The sequence below is a fragment of the Puccinia triticina genome, chromosome 10A (assembly GCF_026914185.1).
Source record: "Puccinia triticina chromosome 10A, complete sequence".
In the NCBI taxonomy this organism is placed as follows: domain Eukaryota; kingdom Fungi; phylum Basidiomycota; class Pucciniomycetes; order Pucciniales; family Pucciniaceae; genus Puccinia; species Puccinia triticina.
In genome coordinates, this window is record NC_070567.1 from 491,727 (window position 1) to 512,628 (window position 20,902).

General features: G+C 46.2%; 2 protein-coding genes across 2 annotated transcripts; both read left to right on the forward strand.

Moving 5' to 3' along the window:
• Positions 1-9,245: 9,245 nt before the first annotated feature.
• On the forward strand, positions 9,246-9,720 carry PtA15_10A43 (uncharacterized protein; the record flags this gene model as incomplete). Its single annotated transcript, XM_053160615.1, has 3 exons — positions 9,246-9,390; positions 9,598-9,611; positions 9,694-9,720. The coding sequence occupies 3 exons, from the start codon at positions 9,246-9,248 to the stop codon at positions 9,718-9,720; spliced, it is 186 nt and encodes a 61-aa protein (XP_053024179.1).
• A 431-nt stretch (positions 9,721-10,151) lies between these two features.
• Positions 10,152-11,066, forward strand: PtA15_10A44 (uncharacterized protein; the record flags this gene model as incomplete). Its single annotated transcript, XM_053160626.1, has 2 exons — positions 10,152-10,682; positions 10,764-11,066. 2 exons carry the CDS (start codon positions 10,152-10,154, stop codon positions 11,064-11,066), a joined length of 834 nt encoding a protein of 277 aa, XP_053024180.1.
• Between the last annotated feature and the right edge of the window lie 9,836 nt (positions 11,067-20,902).

Consider the following 20,902-nt stretch of genomic DNA (forward strand, 5'->3'; position numbering starts at 1 on the left):
GAATGCGTACCTACGGCGGCGTTGTGCGGGTGTTATCGCAGAGATGTGGAGCAGAGCGCGGTACATATCGCGGAAGGCGCCTACGAAGTCGAGTACGGCGGCGGCGGGGAACACGGTTTGTTCCCAGAGGGGGTTGTTGGGGAAGGTGTCGCGTAGGTCGCGGGAGATTTCCGCGAGTTGGCGATTTAGCAACCCGGCTTTGGTGTCCGCGGCAGGCTCGGCAGGCGGCGGTAGGTGGATAGGTACCGACGAGGCTCGAGGGCGTGGAGTCAGAGAGTCAGGAGATGCGGCTCGAACAGTAGCGGCTGACGGGGCAAGGAGTCGAGGCGCTTTTGGAGTGGTATTGGCCGGCGGAGAAGGCGGGTCCGTGGACTCCAACGTGTGGATCGAGGCGGCGCGGGCGGTTCTGGCTTGCGGGACTTCGGCGTGCGGAACAGACTGCGGGGAGCTGGGCGGCGAGCCAGAAGGAGTATGGGACGAGTCTTCAGGTGCCATCTCGGTGTCCCTTGCTGGGGTGGCTGGAGCGGGAAAAGCGGTCAATGGTTAGCGACGGCTCGACAAGTAGAAGCGGAAAGTTACTTACTGGGAGCCTGGAGAAACGTGGGCTCTGGAGAGAGAACGATTGGCGTTGGGTCACGCGGACGAGCGGAAAAACGGGCTGCGAGACCCAGAGTCTGAGAACCGGCTGGGCATGGACGCTTTGAGGATTGATCTGTAGAATCCGCCGAGGGGCGCTTCAAACCAGCAGTGGGAGAAGGCGCGGCAGCCGATGAGGGTCCAGCAGCAGGTGTTGATGCGGGTTCTTGAGGACGTTTGAGACGCTCGTCGACTAAAGGTCTGTTGACGCCGTGTTTACGGGCCCACGCCTGGGCTTGTTGGACGTATTCTTTGGCGCTCAAGCAGTCGGCACGATTGGGTGGCGGCGTCATAAGGTCTTCACCGTGTGCGGAGGGCGACTTGGTGCGGGAACTGACCGAGATAACAGACGGGGAACGTTCCGCACGAGAGCTTCGGGATCCAGACGGCGGTGGACGGTTTTGAGATTCGCGGTTTCTGCGGGAGCTGTCGGATTTGGGAGTGAAGGCAGAGCAGCGGCGTTTTGAATCCCTACAGTTGTTTCACGCACGACCAGTGCGGGAGTAGACACAGGGTAATCCGAGTCGAGTACAGCAATCGCAAGCTACCATATTGAACGGGAAGAGATGTGTGGGAAAGGAGGATGATGTGTATGGGGATGTGTGACGAGTGTGGGAGCGGGCAAATGGGTGGGAAGATCCTGGGAGCAGGACTTCAAAACTGGGGCGGATGTGGTGATTTATATAGGCGAGCGCGGTAGAATGTCCACGCGGGGATAGTGCGGGCGGGGAATGCACAAAGCCGCTCAGGCAGGGTGCATTCCGGTGACATAAGCACTGAGGATGAGGTCAGGAAAGCACGCTAAGAAAGCTTACGGAAAAGTCACGCGCAGACCGGAATGCATGAATTGCGGATCGCGGATTGCGGATTTGGATCGGATGTTCGGATCGGAGCGGAAAAAGACAGGGCTGGACTGCGGCGGGACTACACACGTGGACTGGTAGCAGCGGCGCGTCAGCGGGTGAGCCATGACAGCCTGAGCGGGTGGAACCGGGGTGAAGGCGGTGGCGAGAGAACGACTGACGGGGGCTAGACAGAGGACGGTGGGAGGGCAAGCATCGGAGAGGAGCGGAGTCTGGGAAAGTGACGAGCGGGATAGCAGGCGGAGTAGGCGGACTAGTGCGGGATCGGGTGGGAACGGCGATGTGCGCGGAGGGGAGGACGGAAGGGGACTCTTGTATTCTTCTTCTGAGAATATCAAATTATTACGGATTTCACTCATCATTTTGTACTTACAACTACGGATGTACGAGAGTTATTGAGAGGATTATTGGTGTTCTTATCCTTATTTGAGAGTTACTTGCGGATTTTTGTGCTTACGATGTGCGGAGCTTTATTCACTTGCAGATTATTACGCTATAGATCAGGCTCAGTAGAGGAGCGCTGAAGGCTAGCGGAAAGTAGCAGTGCGGAGCCGAGTTACCGACAATCACACAGCCCGCATCTCAATATTCTTGAAGGAGGCGGTTAGCGGACATTCTTCACCAGCCAACCAGCTTTCATTCTCACAGCGCTATCCCCGCGTGGACATTCTACCGCGCTTGCCTATATAAATCACCACACCGTCAGTTGCTTGGCCTGGGCATTTGGGTCGGTAAGTTCTGAGTCAGCCAGGGAAAGTAACTTAGCGGATAAGGATTCCATTTTCTTGCCATCTACCTCCAACCACTTAGGAAGCTTCCAATGGTACACAGGGATATGTCGGCCAATCACAAGTTGCACCAGCAAGGCTTGATGATCCGAACCAAAGTTATTGCTGGAGACCATTGCCGACTTGATCAGTTTTGACCCTAGAAAATTAGACCAAATTAAATCAATAGTTGTGCCTTTCCCTTTAGCCGAGTAGAAAGTCGGGACATGTTTGGGTGAAGATAAACGGAAGCCAAAGCGAGAGAGTAAACTTAGCAGTCTTCTAGCCTCCGGCTCCACCTTGCGGCAGCCTGGGGGGTTCCAATGTCGATGATGTAGGTTGGCGTCCATGGAGATGATTGTTGGTTGTTGCCTAGAATAATGGGCCGTCAGCCAGCTCTCAAGCCTTTCGACAGAAGGGAAAGAGGAGGGGTGGTTGTAGACAGTCAAAAAACGAAAAACTTTCCTGGTATGGTGAGAGACCTCGATCCCAACCATGTCCTGAGATCCCCCCTCTAGCAGTCTAATTGAAGCTGAGGGGATAGATTGTCTCACATACACCACCGCCTTGTGACGCTCCCGCCAACAAGTCGGTGTATGTTCAAACACCGTGTACGCATGCCAAGCCGGATGCTGGGGTGGGCACAAATCAACAGAGTTAATCCAAGGTTCGTGAAGAAGAAGAAAATCAAAAGAAAAAGCAGAATTCAAGAGACTTAGCGTGACAGCCTTAGAGACATGGCAATTTAGATGTAAAAAGGAACTGGCTTTGGGTTCAAAGGTTGGAGGATCAGAGGACACAGCAATGTCTTGAATGAGCACATCAAGCTGCAGGGACGGATTGAGGGATTCTTGAGGAAGATTTGATAAAAGTTGTGATTGAGATTGAAGTTGACGATCACGGGTTACTGAGGGTTTACCAATCATTGAGACGGAGGGCGTTTTTTGTCAAACCAGGCCTTCTTGTAGGGGCAGGCCATGCTAAACGGTGTGTGGTCGACTGCTGAGATCCCGTCGACTTTGTTCTTGAGGCAGTCTTTGCACAGAACACAAGTGGAAACTCCACCAAGGCCTTCAGGGCATTTGTTCGTTGAGTGTTTGCCAGAGCATTTGGCGCATTTGGCGGATTCCCGGCACCATTTACCAAAGTGTCCCATCTTGAGGCACTTAAAGCACTGCGGAGGGCAAGGTTTGAAGCGATCGGTCCTGTGGAAATCATAATTCAGGAAGATTCCCGACTTCTCAATATGAGACGCGAGGTCTTTATTGGTAAACGACAAGATAATGGAGCCTGCTTTCTTCTCCAAAGGCTCATTGGAGCCCATCAATCTGACGCGAGCTAGATCAGTGGCCTGAAACAAGTTCTCAGACGCTAATTGGGCTAGATTGGCGGGGTTTCCTATGTCAAAGGATTTGGGGATTCCATGTGCCATGACCAAATACGTGCTTGGGGTGGCTTCAAGGGCGGGGTGGACTGCTTTTGACCAGACGTGCTTGTTGGCCATAAGCCATTTCTGGTGAGACCGGTCCTTGGTGTAGAAGGTGACGTCTCCTGACGGGAGTTTGCTCGCACCTCGTATCGCCACAAGTTCACCGTCAACCTTGGCGTCAAGTCCTAACAAAGCTTCATTTGCCTTCTGAACCAGGGCGAAGCTGGGTACATCCTTGAGGGTGTTGTTCTCCAGGTTTGAGTGTATGATTACCCGTTTCGGCTTCAATGAGATGATGGTCTGCTTGGGCGGGGGACGCGTCGCAGGCACGTGTATGGAAGCGGCAGGAGTCGATGCGGCTGTTAAGGTCTGTTCTGTGGAGAGGAAGATGGGGTCTGGTTTCTGGATCCAAGATGGTAGATTGCAGGATGAGGAAGAGGCTTGGATCTCCAGCCTCTCAAACCTTGAGTATGGTCCGTGACATGTACGTGTAGTCTATGTACATGTGAGTCTGCGCTGCGGAGCCCGCGCTACGGCTCATAACAGGTGGTAAGCGCTTAAACTGATTGGCTGCTTGACAGAGGCGGTGGTCTTACGGCAACTACTTATAAGGATAAAGCTTTAAATATGCTAATAAGGGATTTTTGATGATTTAAAGGGTTTAATCCAGTGGATTTTACGTGCTGGGGATGGTGTATAAGGAAAAGTGGCTACAATAGTAGCAGAGGAGAATATTCACGGCAAACTTACAGTTTATGGGCGGTGAATGGTCTGGGGGATCTTTTCCTGAGGGCCAAATAGGCCTCTATTTATAGAGGGGACTTCAGTGGGCGTAAAAACTAAGTCCTTTTCTCCCTATGGGAGTATCCTGAGGTGTAGCCGTGAACAGGGCTTGGCTGTGGGCAATTTATTTGTATTATAATAGACTAATTTCCCTGACTCTGTCACATGACATATTTATAACCAATTGTCATGTGAAAGAGCTTCAGTAGAAGTCTACATAATACTTTCACAGGGTATTTTTACACAAGTAATATTACTCTTAAATTTACAACAGTTTATTTTTATGTACTTTGTTTAATTTTACTAATTTTTGTATGTAATACTATTTTTGGGCGCTTTCTGGGGCCAATTCTGAATTATACAATTAGTACATGAAGGAATAGGAATAAGGGGTTACTTTGAGTGGGTGGCCCCCCTTAATTTATGATGAGGAATCTGATTCTGCAATAATAATTTAATAATTATTATTATTTACTAAGTTATTGCAGTCTTTTGGATACTTGATGTATCTCTAAGGCTGACAACTGGTCTATTCCAGTCATTGAGAGGGTGGTGTCCTCTTGATGACTACTACAGACCATTCACCGGGAGGAATCAATCCTCTTTATGACTACAGACCAGTCATTGAGAGGGTGATTTCCTCTTTATGACCAGTCTGTACTGGTCATTGAGAGGTATGTATCCATCACTCTTGGATGACCGCAATAGACCGGTCATTGAGAGGGATGTGTCCTCTCAACAACCAGAAAGACCTGTCATCAAGAGGGTGGTGCCCTCCAGATGGTTGGTGTTTTGTACCCTGGTCACCTGTGGGCACCCTCCGTGTGCAGATAGTTTATTGGGGGGAGCCAGTGGCGCGCACGGAGGGGGGCCTGACATCAAGTGACGTTAAGCCAACCAAAATTCCCATGCACAAAAAGTTTCCCTCTGTGTGCAAAGTAAATCTGTAAAAAAATATAGATAATTAGTAGCAATGTCTCCCAAATAAACCCCTTTTTAGGAAAAACAATCCCAAAAAAGGGCTAGGCTGACATTTGGAGCTGGTCAAATATTTGGTCCTGGCAATGTATGGGAGTTGTTTTTCCAATCCTAATTCTTTATTGCTGTATTGATATTCACACCCCTTCATATTTGAAACTTGACAACAAGAAGTAGTATGACTGGGCATGGCCCTTGTTGCATGAGGTGCAAGCCAAATCAAATTTCAAAATCTTGAACTTCAATAAAAACAATTCACTTGATGCAATGAAGATTTTGGGGTAAAAAAATACTGAAAAATCCAGAACATGCAGATTTATTTCATAGTCAAACCTAGAAAGGATCTGAAAGGTATTGGAGGTTCAGTGATGAAAACAAGGCCACTCCTACCAAAATATTTGATTTGGCTCACACCAGAATGCCCTCCTTCCAGTTGGGGTTGCTTTGCGACCAGCCAAATGCCGCACACCCACACAGAGGCTGGGACTTTTGTGTTAATGTAAATCCATGAACCCCCCTCATCCTGCAATCTACCATACTAGGATCCAGAAAACCACTAGAATCTGACTCCTTCTTCCTCTCCTGAGACTAGACCTCTTAGATTTCTGCCCCATGCCCAAAAGAGGCCCCATTTCTGTTTTGTTCTTTTTCTTTCCATCAGGTTCCTATAGTCAGCTAGGCCCCTCTTGAGGCCCCTTTTTCCCACATGTATTTGATCTTTCCCCATATGAAATACAGACTTCACTTAGTTCCAAGCGGCAAGTTAAATCTAACCTAAGCAATTCTGGATTGAGAGAATCCACGATAGATATCTATCTGATGGAGGATCAGCCTCAGCTATTGAAAATCCCAAATGGGTCCCTGGCCAACCAAGCGGGCAACACTCTTGTACCTATTTGGTGGTGACAAATTGCTTGCCCCCAGGAGTAATGAGTTCCTGCTTGCCAAGGACCTCGGCAAGCAATTTTGCACACACTTGGCAAGGATGGATTCCCTTCTGCTTGCCCAGCAGGCTTCCTCTTGCCCTTGGATGTGGAAATGACACCTGCTTGCCAAGGTCTGGGAATCATCTTGGGCAAGCAGGTACATGTCATACATACACTTGGGGCTTCTTCCGCTGGCGCATGATTTCAAGAAAGATTCCCCCAAGCATTTAAAAACTGTACTCGCTTGCCAGGGAGGCTTTCCAAACGGGTATACTTTTGTACTTGGACAGAATGAATTTTCTTCCATTGCCCCAGATCACTTGTACCTGCTCGTTGAGGAAGATTTCTTGGCAAGCAGGTGCAAGGTGCTTGCGTAGGAGGAATCCTCACGGGCGAGCGGGGATCCACTTGCCGGGGATGATTCCAAGGAAGATTCCTCCACAGAAAGCAGTCAAAAGACCCGCTTGCCGGAGAGGCCTCCTCGTCAGTGATATCATTGTATGTTCTTGCAGAGAGCAGCTATGTACAAGGTGTGCCCGCTTGCCTGATACATACCCGGCTGTCTCAGGAAACCTTCTCCTAGGCGGGCAGCCAGCACCACTGGCATGCTGGTGAGGAATCACACTTGGTTGCTTGGCTCTGAGAGCCAGTGTCTATGTGTGGGCCATCCCGGCTTGTTGGCTAGGCACCTTCAAATGTGTTTTTTTCATACCCCTTTTGGCTGTATGGATTTGAATATTGTTTTTTTCCTACCTAGCAACCAAATTGAGTTGGCATTGCTTAGGCTACATTCAGGTTTGCGCAGGCACCTAGAGTTAGTCCAACACGGGTTTGAGGCCGGGTGGAGCCATTTCTTTTCTGACACCTCTGTAAACTTAGGTGAAGTCTAAATACTACATAGATGTTGAGATAGTGTATTAGCATCCCTCTAGTATGCTTCTAATCTATACACCCCCAACTTAGCCTACATTGTACATGTATATAGCCAAGTTGTTTCCTTGTTTGATCCTTCCTCACTGAATGATGATTACACATTGACTCACTGTGCTCGGACTATGTCCCTGACATCTTGTCAATCTCTCACTTGGCTTTTGTGTCACCTATGCTACCCTCAACAATAGACTCTCCTTCCAACACTATCAAATCCTAACTCAACTAATTCCCTAATGATTAATCAGAGGGGGGAATTGGTTACGTTAGCATCAAATCTAGGGGGTTAGTTGGCACTAGTCTTACTAGAGAGTAGCTCTTTTTTGTAGAGTGCTGAAAGATGGCAAGAATAAAGACCAGGGAGGCAGAGAGACAATCACATATGTACCATTACTACCGATGTCTGATCCTTCTTGCCATAGTGACTAGATGGTAGGAGACCGTCATTCACCCTTCTTGTGGCCTCAAGCGCATGCCAAGCAGACACAAATTTTTCTGACATTTGTTCAATGGGAGTCCATGAAACTCCCTACGATAGGCTCCAACCAAATTCTCCCCGGGGCATATTTTTCAGAGTAAGGATTTGTTCATTATTGATGCTGCAAGGCGGCCCATCGGCCATGCAGTGGCATGGGGTATGAATGCAGCAAAGAGTATGACTCATGAGTGTGACTGCTTAACTCCTTACAGACCAAGCTAGAGTGGTTGGAAAGACCCTTTCTTACAAAATGATGCCTTGGCTTCGAAGTCTATGAAACAAGAACTGGTCGATCTGTTCCATTCGTTTTTTTTTTCTTTTGCATTTTTCGCATTTGCTTTCACTCGAAAACATGGCTCGCTCGCTACTCTCGCTAAGGTAGCAGAGCACGTGTCCACAGTCAAAGGGGGAAGCTGCAGCAAATGCAGTTGCGAATATGCATTTTTTCCTTCACTCGTCGCTAGATGACATACATATGTTTATGATAGGCAAGTCCCAAACAGGAATTACCAGCCCTATCTTGGTGCTAGTATGTCTAACTACTCAAGTATGATAAGAGTTTGTTGACAGCCCGAATGACCGGTACGGCAGTCCTTGGTATTGAAACAGCTTTATTCTTAGCTCAGGTCTTAAATGACGTTGGTTCTACGAGTACGGCTCGACAGCGGTTTATGTAATTTGAACTTCAACATGTCAGAGCTTCGAATCTTTCATCCAAGATGAAACATGCGGGTGCCTGAGGCTACATCCCGGCTCAGAGCGGCTCAGTGTAGCACAGTGTTGCGCATGTGCCAAGTGACGACACAAGCTTTATGGTATGACGACATGGTATTTTTGGATGATAGAAACATGTGTATTTTATGCATAGACACACTTGTCCTTCGAATTTCCTGACTTTTTCCCTTTTCACCCTTTTTTTACCGCCAGGGTCAATCTCACTCGCTTCGGACTTCAACGCATAGGGCGTGGTTAGAGGTGGCTACACAAACGGCGATCTGACCCATAACTACTGCGAGGGAAGATACATTAACTATCTCCAATCAACCACATAGAGCACAATATATTGGTGGTTTGACGCAATTCCTTGACGAGATTCAACTCGCAGTGTCATATCTAAATATACACCTTAGCGCTTGGTTTCCATTCAGCTCCATCTTTTGCCTAAATAGCTGATGCGTTGAAACGTCTTGGATTCCAACCGTACTCGGTACCAATTGTGTTTGGGTTCGGATCGACCACCTGCCTGAATATTTTCCAAGAAACATCGGGTTTTTCAACCCGAGTCGAAGGGTTGGTTTACTCGTTTGAACACTTTCTCTTTCTTGACTTTTGAAGATTCCACTGGTAAGAATCAACATATCCTTTGTAAGAACATCATCACTTTTTCGAGACGAGCTGTACGCTTTGGTAATCTTCCTTAACGGCTGCTCCGGTTTTTTTTTTTTTTTTTTGAACATGGCATTGAAACTTGAATTCCACCCTAGGATAGATTCATGCCGCATGCGGTTTGATCCCTCTCTCCGTTCAGAAATCATCAAGAAAATACTTGTCCAAGAGAAGATTGAGACACTCCCCGGCTCGCAGGAGCCCTGGTCCAACAGTTGGTTTAACCAGACCAGGTGCAACCTTGGGCTTTTTTTCGTGCTGGATCACATTGATTATCTACTGTTTGGTCTACTGGATTGTCACCTACCCCAATGCTTGTTTGCTTTGATCATCATATTTCCCCCTGGGATTACATTCATCTGACTCCGCCCACTGGAAAAAGAGGCTCCCTCTGATTTTTTTGTCCACATAATCATTCAAGAACCATACTACAAGGTAAGTACTTTTCACTCCACAACACTGCCGGAATACTACGTTGAGCGTCTGCGCCTAACGTCTGTTTTTGTACCACTTGCAGTCCACCCTCGCCAGCAACGCACAATAGTCCACCCTCTGCAGCAACGCAAGATCATCTGCGGTACTCGTTTTTACCCTGTACTGCGAAACCGGGCAAAATTCCGACAGAGCATACATTCAACCGCGTAAGTGACGTGGTAAACATTCAAGTCCTCTCACTCAAAATGTTTTGATGTCTCCTTTTTCATGCAATTCCTCCTGTTTGTCCGACAATAGTAAGACAAAGAGAAGATTCCCACCCGCGAACCTCTGTGACTCTTGCTAAATTATCTAGTGAGCTTGTCGCGTATTCGTCCGGCTTTCTGACTCCTGTTAATTAACCACAGACATAATGATTCTCAAAGGCCTCTTTTCGTCGTGCATAAATTTCGCAGCCGGAAAAAAACGAGGTTGACCCTCTGATCCGCATCAAGTTTCGTGAAAAATCTCATCCATCTGGTCGGATTTTCGATTTTCGTAATGGCTTCTATTACACCTTGCAAAGTCCAAATGTGGAATAAGACCAATCTCACGATTTTTCTGGTCATTACTTGCGGAGTCCTGATCCCTTCGCACATAGCCAGATTTTCAGACGATTCAACTCCCAAAACAAAACATCATGAAGTGGCCAAGCGATTGGACCCTTCCCACCAACTTGGAGAGAATGATACTTCCAGTGTTTCTTCCGGAAAGTCATCTACATATAATATTCCTAACAATTTGACTGCCGCTGCCAATGCCACCTTACCTCAGCCGCTTCTCGGATCATCAGATCCCAACGGTGGCCTACTCACGGATCCTTCGCATCCAACTTTTGGCACTATCCCAGTCGGAGTCCCAATTATAAAACCTTCTGATCTCGTCACCAGTGCTCTCTTGACGGCCGCTCCATCTTCAGCAACAGCGAAAGCCAACTCATCGATGAATTCGGAGAGCTCAAAGAATATGACAAATCAGCCCCAAGGTTATAACCAAACATTGGGACAACAGCCGGTTTTGAGTGGTAGTATGGTCAGTTGATGATCACCTTAGAAGAGGAGGGCCTCATTTAAAAATGCTTACCATCCAAACCGATTGCTGTTTATGGTTCAGGCGATTTCCTTGCCCACCCTCACTACTACTTCCATGGTATCTCAAGCCACTCAACCTCCTGTTCCTGCAAACGGAGCCGTGTCACTTAGCAGTCTATCACCCAACACTGTGCTCGAGGTGGTGACGGCGCCAACACCAACAACCAGTACTGCCTATGTCTATGCAACTAATTCACCTATATCTTCTGACAACGCTTCACCCTCATCTAACTCTTCCGGTCATTATCTATTGCCATCAGCCATCTATCCTTTGGTTGGCTTTACATTGGCGTTGATCCCAGCTATTCAAATCAATTGTTTATAGGCTCTGTCAAAAAACCTCTCCTTTGATTAGTGTAGAAAACATATTGCCACATCGAAGATTATGGTTTGTTTGGACGGATGGGTCTGATTATAACTTGCATTTATTTATTTATTTATTTGGTTTTATGATGTCATGCTTGAGAGTAGGAAAAAAAATTACATTGTTGGTCTCATCTAACCAGTTACCTTTCCTGCTGGCGCTGAATATAAAACATCCATACAAATGTTGGGGAAATAATATTTATTACTAATCTATGCCTTGGGTTCCATTAATGTTAATTTTGGAAATCAATTGGTTTATCTGCATTTGTTGTGTGAAGTTGACAATTTCAAGGAACTCAACCTGGGTGGCAATTGCATTGGTCCGGGCTAACCATGGGTCAACAAAGGCTTGATTTCAGGTTTAGGCTTTCTAACTTTAGCCGGCCTAAACCTGAAATTTGTGAGATTTCTCACTTAGGCAAACGGCGCAGCGCTCATAAATTGAGAAAGCGGCCGCGAGCTCACTCAGCTGCGGAATCTGGTAAGCAAAGCGAACCACTTCCGCAGTACAAAACAGCCGTGTGGCATTGTAAAACTGACACATCAACTTTTGATGTATGCAGGTCCAATACCAGCAAGCAGCAAAGTTAGGCTTGTGGATAATCCCAAACCTCAGCCACTACAAGAGAGAATATCAGCAAACACCAAAGTTGAGCCGCTGCTTATTCAAACTCTAAACAGTCAAGATGAAAAGCTAATGCATCATCCAACACAGTCCTAGACAAAGTTGCAAAGGATCAGACCACTCAAACCAAACCCTCTCAAAGAGAAGTGGACAGAGACAGTGAGAGATAGTGTTCCCCATCGGCAACAGAAACTATTGGCTTACGTGAAATGCAATCCTTGCCCTCTATTTCAAGACAACAGAGAACTCCACCAACTTCCTCACCAAACCGAGCGGCAGGAATGTCATTTGAAAATCCCTTGGCACCCTGTCCGTCATCCAGGTACCAGGGCCTGCTTTGCATCTTGCAACACAAAGCAAGGGAGGCTGTGAGATTTCTCACTTAGGCAAACGGCGCAGCACTCATAAATTGAGAAAGCGGCCGCAAGCTCACTCAGCTGCGGAATCTGGTAAGCAAAGCAAACCACTTCCGCAGTCCAAAACAGCCGTGTGGCATTGTAAAACTGACACATCAACTTTTGATGTATGCAGGTCCGATACCAGCAAGCAGCAAAGTTAGGCTTGTGGATAATCCCAAACCTCAGCCACTACAAGAGAATATCAGCAAACACCAAAGGTGAGCCGCTGCTTATTCAAACTCTAAACGGTCAAGCTGAAAAGCTAATGCATCATCCAACACAGTCCTAGACAAAGTTGCAAAGGATCAGACCACTCAAACCAAACCCTCTCAAAGAGAAGCGGACAGAGACGGTGAGAGATAATGTTACTCATCGGCAACAGAAACTATTGGCTTACGTGAAATGCAACATTGCTTTAGACAACGTCGCATCACTCCTCCGCCATTTCGCCGAGAATAAAACCACTGGATCCTAAGGATCAGGAGCGCATTGACAGTAAGGACTTCAAATTGTGCGCTGAGTAGCAGAGGATAAAGGAAATATAACTAACTAGCAAAACAATGTTTCTTAGACCGAGGCAGGTCAATCAACAAGATCATTGTTTTGCTCTATTGTTTATTTCTATTTCATCATCATCAGAGAGCGGCCAATCTCCTGCTCTTAGGTAACTTACCCAAGCTCTTAAATGTTTTGTCTCTTTCTTAAAGTTGTTAGTAGCAAACTGGAGTCTAACATCAAGAAATACAAATCTTAGTCTCTTGAATTCTTTCAGATTTACAGTCTTGAAGCTAGAACTTGACCTCTATTTTGACGGACTAGGAGCAGGAAGATCCATAATGAATCAAGTGATTCCAGCATTGGAGGAAAACTAATGATGAAGGTTCCAAAATTCACCAGAGAGAACTTTGAGATATGGGAAAAGAAAATCCGTATGGCACTCGCCAAATACAACCTAGAACACTTCATTGATGAACCACCGCTACCCGGCATGACTCGCAGAACCAAAACTAAAGCCCAGAAGGCAGCAAACCTACTATGCACTAACCTTACGGACGGTGTCTTCAACACAATTGTCAAGAAAAATAATTCAAAGAATCCCTATGAATTATGGCAAATGTTCAAGTCAGTCTATGTGTCAGACTCTATTCCCGCCAGCTATGAAGTCTGGGCAAAGTGGGAAGACACTCAATTCAACAACGATATGGCCGCTTACATTGCCGGAATCAAAGAATGCCTGGCCAAATTTGAATCTCTAGCCATGGTTGTCCCCGACTTTGTGATCTGCTGCAGCATTATCAGCCGCATCACCAAGAAAAGACCGTTTTCAATGCAAAGTCTTTTTGGCAATCTGAACTCTCTCGGGAAACCCAAATTCGTGATCGATTGCTTGCGGGAAGTCGGAAGGTTTGAAAGGTCCAATAAATGGAAGGCTCCAGAAGCTACCTTGGCTAGTGGATCAACAACAGCTCTGGCCACCAACGCTTCAAACAAGAAGAAAAAACCATACAATCCCGTCTGATGCTATGACAAAAAGCATAACCCTGCTGCGAACCACTCAGAGCAGGATTGCTGGACACTGCACCCCTTGAAATTGAAAGAAGATATGGACAAGCGCAAAGCCCAGAAAGAGCAAGGAAAATCCTATCACACCACAACTCAACCTCGAGACAACCCCCCTGAAGACAATATCATGCCATCATTCAGTTATTTGTTGAACGCTAGCCCCTCTCAACAGCAAACCACTATCCTCGACTCAGGCGCCAGCAATCATATGTTGAATGTGCTAGGCTACTTCCAACAGACAAGTCCAGTCAACATTGACATAGTCACCAGGAGAGGATCCAGTGAACTTGTCGCGACGGCGCGAGGCAACACCACTCTTCCTCTAGCCAACGGAGGCACCCTTACGCTAAAGGACACAATCTACGTACCAAAACTAACGCGCAACCTAGTCTCCTTTGTGCAGCTAATGAAATCAAAAGCACTTATCCAAGAGGGCGATGAAGGCTTTGCGGTAAAGATTGACAACGGCCAACCCTTTGCAGTGGACGTCAGCAACAACCTACTGGAGATAAAAGGGGTTCTTGACCCAGAAAATCTGATTTTTGGTCTCTTAATGGTATCGGCTAAGCCTCCTTCAGACTTTGTCAAATGGCACAACCGCCTTGGCCGCGCAAGCTCAGCCAGGATTGCGGCTTCAGTCTCAGCACCACTGGACCTAACTAAAACTCACTCTTGTGATGCATGCATGCAAGGCAAGGCCGTCCGCCTCCCTTGCAAGAGCCATTTCAAGCCCGCAAGTGCACCACTGGAGGTTATACACGCTGACCTCGTTGGACCGATTTCCCCACCAACCAACGGCAACGCGCAATATTTTCTGACCCTAGTAGACCACTTCACCAGTTAAATCCACTCAGTGATCCTCAAAGAAAAGATTCAAGCACTGTTGGCCATAGAGGACTTTTGTCAACTCTTTGAAAAGCAAACCGGCCACGTCATGAAGAAACTAATAACCAATGGCGGAGGCAAATTCTGTAACAAATCGCTGGGGGAGCTGATGAAGGAGGCCAGAATCCAGCACAATGTAGCACCCCCATATACACCACAGAATGCGCAAACCACACTCTGATTGACATGACGCGCTGTGTAATCATGCAGTCAAACATGGCTCTGCAATGGTGGGGAGAAGCCGTCCGAATGGCGACAGCAACAACTAAATGTCTGCCATCTCTTTCAAGAAGCAAGAAAATCCCAGTGGAGCTGCTCTTAAGTCGCACCAAATATGAACTTCTTTCGTCCCTTTGGTTGCCGCGCGTGGGTGGTCAAGCCTAAACAACATTGCAAAGAAAAATTTGGTCCTATATCATGGGAGGGAGTACTGGTTGGGTATGAGAACGACTAATCGTCGTACAAAATCTGCAGACTAGAGGACAAGCAGGTCTTCATGGTGAAACATGCACACTTTGAAGAAAGCACCTTCCAAACCTGCGGTTCCGTTCGGCACAATTCTTTCAACGCTACCTACGACAGGTTGCCAAACTTCTTGGCCAAGGCAGACCTTCCTTTTGAAGAGGACCAAGACCAGCCCGACACCGGACTCAACTCATCTACCTCAGAGAGCAAGGAAGAAGAACGTGAAATGGGTGAAATTCACAGCCGGCTGAAGGCACCGGCGCCAGATGTTCAACCGGACTCATTGAACACCACGAGGGAGGAAGACCAACATTCACAACCAGCTAGATTTATCATTGGTGGAATAGATGAGCGTAAAATTGTTGAGGGCAAGCGAGAAAGAAAACAGGCCTATACCGTATCTGTATCCATTGAAACAAAGACGTACAAACAAGCGATGGCCAGATCTGAGAGTCAGCAGTGGACTGAAGCTGAATCAAAAGAGATTGAGAACATGAAGAAACAAAATGTCTGGATTGTTCGTGTGCGGGTTGAAAGCAATGACCCGATCCCGGCAACGTGGGCGTACAGGAAAAAGCTCAGCTCAGAAAATCAGGTGATTGAATTCAAAGCGCAAATCTGCGCTCAAGGGTTCAAGCAGACACACAGCCTAAACTTTGAGGCAAAATACACGCCTACTGGAAAACCAGCGTCTCTGCGCTTTCTTTTATGTTTTGCTATCAATCATGGCTTGCAAATCCACCAGCTTGATGTTTGAAGCGCTTTTCTAACATGCCCGCTTGAGGACACCGTCACCCTTCTCCCACCACCTGGACTAGATTGTCCACCTAACTCAGTGTTAGAACTCAAGAAAGCAATCTATAGTCTTCGTCAAGCCCTGCTGGTGTGGTACAGGAGGTTATCTAACTTCTTGTTCACTCTTGGGTTCAAGGCCGCCCTGTCGGATCCGTGTGTCTTCTGGCGTACCACCAACAATGACAAACCGGTTACGTGGATCTTCGCACACGTAGATGACCTTGTGATCATCAGCAACAAGCCAGAATTCTTCAAAGCAGAAATGGAAACTGAATTTGAGATAAAGTACATGGGGCAAGTGGAGTTCCTGCTAGGAATGAACCTGGAGCAATTTGCTGACGACCTGCAAATCAATCAAACACAGTACATCAACAGAAAACTTGCTGAATTTGGCCTCCAAGACCTTCACCCGGCATCATGCCCGCTGAACCCACGCGAATATCTCAAGAAGGCTACGCAGGATGAGCTCAAGGCATTCAACAACACCGGCATCAGTTATCACGCTATAGTAGGATCACTCAACTACTTAAGCATACTCACACGGCCGGACATCGCGTACACTGTGAGCACATTGTCTCAATACTTGGAAAAACCCGGCATCAGGCACTACCATGCAGCCATCCAAGTTTTCCGCTACCTGAAGGGAACCAGAGACATTGGCCTCACGTACGTCAAGCAACAACCCTCAGGGGTACGGGCATTTGTTGACTCTAACTGGGGCAACTGCCCAGACACCAGGAGATCAATTACTGGATTTGTAGTACTGTCAGGAAGTCATCTGGTGAACTGGAAATCATCAGCATTGCTGTCCACCACCGAAGCAGAATACAAGGCTTTCTCAGACCTCGGACGTGATCTCGCCTGGATAGCAAACTTAGCCAATGAAACTCTTGTCTTTCCTGGACTCAAGGCAATCCAGGTGTACATTGAAAACCGTGGCGCTCTTGATCTAGCAAAAAGTGAAACGTCACAGAACAGCTTCAGGACAAAGCACATGTCAATACGTCTACATTTTGTGCGGGAGCTCATTGCAATAGGACTCATCCTTGCCCTCTATGTCAAGACAACAGAGAACTCCACTGACTTCCTCACCGAACCGAGCGGCAGGACTGTCATTTGAAAATCCCTTGGCAGCCTGTCCGTCATCCAGGTACCAGGGCCTGCTTTGCATCTTGCGACACAAAGCAAGGGAGGCTGTGAGATTTCTCACTTAGGCAAACGGCGCAGAACTCATAAATTGAGAAAGCGGCTGCAAGCTCACTCAGCTGCGGAATCTGGTAAGCAAAGCGAACCACTTCCGCAGTACAAAACAGCCGTGTGGCATTGTAAAACTGACACATCAACTTTTGATTTATGCAGGTCCAATACCAGCGAGCAGCAAAGTTAGGCTTGTGGATAATCCCAAACCTCAGCCACTACAAGAGAGAATATCAGCAAACACCAAAGTTGAGCCGCTGCTTATTCAAACTCTGAACAGTCAAGATGAAAAGCTAATGCATCATCCAACACAGTCCTAGACAAAGTTGCAAATGATCAGACCACTCAAACCAAACCCTCTCAAAGAGAAGCGGACAGAGACAGTGAGAGATAGTGTTCCCCATTGGCAACAGAAACTATTGGCTTACGTGAAATGCAACATTGCTTTAGACAACGTTGCATCACTCCTCCGCCGTTTTGCCAAGCATAAAACCACTGGATGCTAAGGATCAGGAGGGCATTGACAGTAAGGACTTCGTGCGCTGAGTAGCAGAGGATAAAGTAAATATAACTAACTAGCAAAACAATGTTTCTTAGACCGAAGCAGGTCAATCAACAAGATCATTGTTTTGCTCTATTTTTTATTTCCATTTCATCATCATCAGAGAGCAGCCAATCTCCTGCTCTTAGGTAACTTACCCAAGCTCTTAAATGTTTTGTCTCTTTCTTAAAGTTGTTAGTAGCAAACTGGAGTCTAACATCAAGAAATACAAATCTTAGTCTCTTGAATTCTTCCAAAATTTAGTCTCAGGATAGGGCAATTCTGATGTCAATTAGCCTGAAAATGACCCAATGAATGTGTTTGCCCACTTGATATAGCCTTGTTAAGATGCTTATATCAAATTCAATGTTGTATTTAGTCTACACTGGGCCTACTAGTCCAGGGTCTTCTTCACTGAATCAAAACCATATTATCTCTTGGGGTGATTTTTTTCAGCCCTATGCACCCTCAACAGTAGCGCAAAGGTCTAACAAGAACCCCAAGATCTGCTCCCTATGCCTACATATCCCGTGCAACAGCCTAAATACAGAGCCAAGAGCATCAGCATTGGTGACTAAGATAGTATGGACTAACTAGCTCAAATTATGTGTGGAATAAGCTAATCCAAGTGGCTGGCTGTATTGGTGCAGATTAGCAGGTCCAAGCCTGTCGCAGATTATGTGTTTAGGTGCCTTTATGCTATTTTTTTGGAATCTAAACATATAGAGCTCATGCTTGTGAGCATATACATATAACTAAAAAAATCCTCTGGGGGCAAAACAAACATGTACATTATCTGTCATGCAAGTAACACCGGTGTTGGTGTGCAAGTAATGCCGGTGTTGGTATGCAAGTAATGTTGATGTCAATGATATTCTTTTGTATTATGTAACAACATCTGAATCCACATGAACAGAACCTTCAACCCTTCAATGGCTGTCTGTCCCAGAATTTGTTTGTGTTGAAATTATTCAGCTGAAAAGAATTGTGTGTCGTGGGATTTGAACCCACAACCTTCTACATTCATGAGAGCTGCTCTTATACCACTGAGCTAAACACACAGTTGGGCTTACTGGTGATATATGGACATTAGATCATATAGCTTGGCCACTCAAATGGGGCTTGAAGCATATATTCCAACAGTTTGAGCATCAATGGGTTTATTGTTTCACACCCCCTGGAACCCCAAATTTGGGGGCTATTGCCTTGTGATGAATATTCATTGTGTGTTCAGTCCAAGGACTAGTGGGGTCTATATGTAAACCCCACCAGCTCCAAACGGAGCCCTGGGTCAAGTTCATGCTGATTTGATCCAAGCTGATGCGGATGCTGGGTTTGAATAAGTCCTAATCCTGGCTAGCTCAGTGCCAAATGCGGATGCTCTAATAAATTGAAGATTATAACCCGCAAACCTGTTGAAACTACGACAAAAGACGGCGAGGATGTGGAGAAAAGGCCTTGAGGAAAAAGGCTTAGAGGTGAAGAAAAAGGATGAGGAAGCCCTCAAAGAGGGCTAAAGCTGCTACCTTTTGAGCAGGAAAAAGGCTCCTCGCTACAGGAGACTGAAAGGGTCTCATGGAAAAGACGCAGAAGATTGATGACTTAATTTCTATCAAAGCAATGGCGGGTAGTTATTGCTACAGTAACATGTAACATAACAATAATGTAACAATTTTTTGGCCGTTATTGTTATTTTTACCAGTAACTTCTAACGGCAGTTTGATATCAATAGGGACTTGGAAAAACGACTCCCGTTTTTTGGGAAAACAACTCCCATACGTCGCTGGGACCAAATTGCAACCGGTTTCGGACGTTGACCTAGCCCCTTTTTTGGGCTAGGGCGCTTTGTGGGAGTTGTTTTCCTCAGACAGATTTTCTTTGGGAGTTGTTGCCACTAATTAGTTATATATTTTTTCTTATCCGCCCCACCCATAATTTTTTTTTCCACACACTATATGCGTAAAAATTTGACAACTCCCCCAAAAAATAAACATTTGGGAAAACAACTCCCATTGCCAGTCGCGGCAACGTATGGGAGTTTTTTTCCCAGAATATGGGAGTCGTTTTTCCAAGTCCCTATCAATATTGCACCAAGAGTTTTTTTTTGTGACAGTCATTACAACATCTGAGCGCTGAGCAACAGATATTGGGCAAGGTAACAAGCAACATAAGGCCAAAATAGGGCAAATTTGGCCTTTTATTGCTCAACAATGTGTTATCCTCTGGATAACGTGTTACTTTACTGGTAAAGGCCTCAAAAGAAGAGGCTCGTCACATTACATGTGATTCCACTGTTTGTGCATTACTGCTAACAATAATGGTGCAAAAATTTGTGAGAATACACGCCTAGGTGAACAGCACCAATCTCATAAATTGAGAAAGGTGCCAGGATCTAAACCAGCCGCGGAATTTGGTAAGCATTGCAAAAGCACTTCTGCAGTCTAAATCAGCACCGCAAGGTTGTGAAAACTGAAACCATCTTATTGATGCGCATAGGTACAACCATTGTGAGTAGCAAGATTAGGCTCAAGGAAACTCCTGGCCCAAGAACTCTATCCGAGAGAATAACAACCAGCGCCAAAGGTAAGCGGTGGTTATATAAATCAAGGATCAAAGGAAGATTGTAGCTAGTGCTCAATCAAAAATCATCTCTTAGACCAAGTCAAAGTAGATCAGTCAGAGCACACCAAGTCTCAACTCATCCTGTAGGAGACCAAATTGGTAAGAGTGCTCATGTACTTAGATGAAAGCTAGCGGAAAGCTGAAGTCAAAGCAATATTAAACTCTTGCAGATAAATTTGCAACACTCCTTTGCTGTATTGCTTACAAGCAATAAACCCAGATACAAAAGGCCAGAAAGGCTGTATCTTAAGTAAGGGTAAATTGCCAACCTATGGAAATGGACAAGAGTGATGACTGACAAGTTACTTCATTCAAATCCTGCAACTCCAGTTGCGCTAGGGTTTCTATTCTATCGTCTCATTGTCTCTTATCCCAGTAGATAGCGTTCAGCCATCTGCTCTTAGGTAAACAGATCTTCCTTGTCTGATGCATAACATAAACTTGTATCTACACATAGAGAAGAGTCTAACAAAGAAATCAATATTTGTTCTTCATAATCTTATTAAAATTAACAGCAGGTAGTTACTTTACAAAAATCTTGCAGATATTGTAAAGTAAAGTAACTACCCACCATTGATAAAAGCATTGGATCTATATTCTTTTACAACAGGGGCCAGGTTGTGGGACAGAAGGTGTGAAAATGAATGTTCTACTGGAGGTAAGGAATGAGTGACAGGTGGAGGAAAGGGGAGAGAAAATACCGT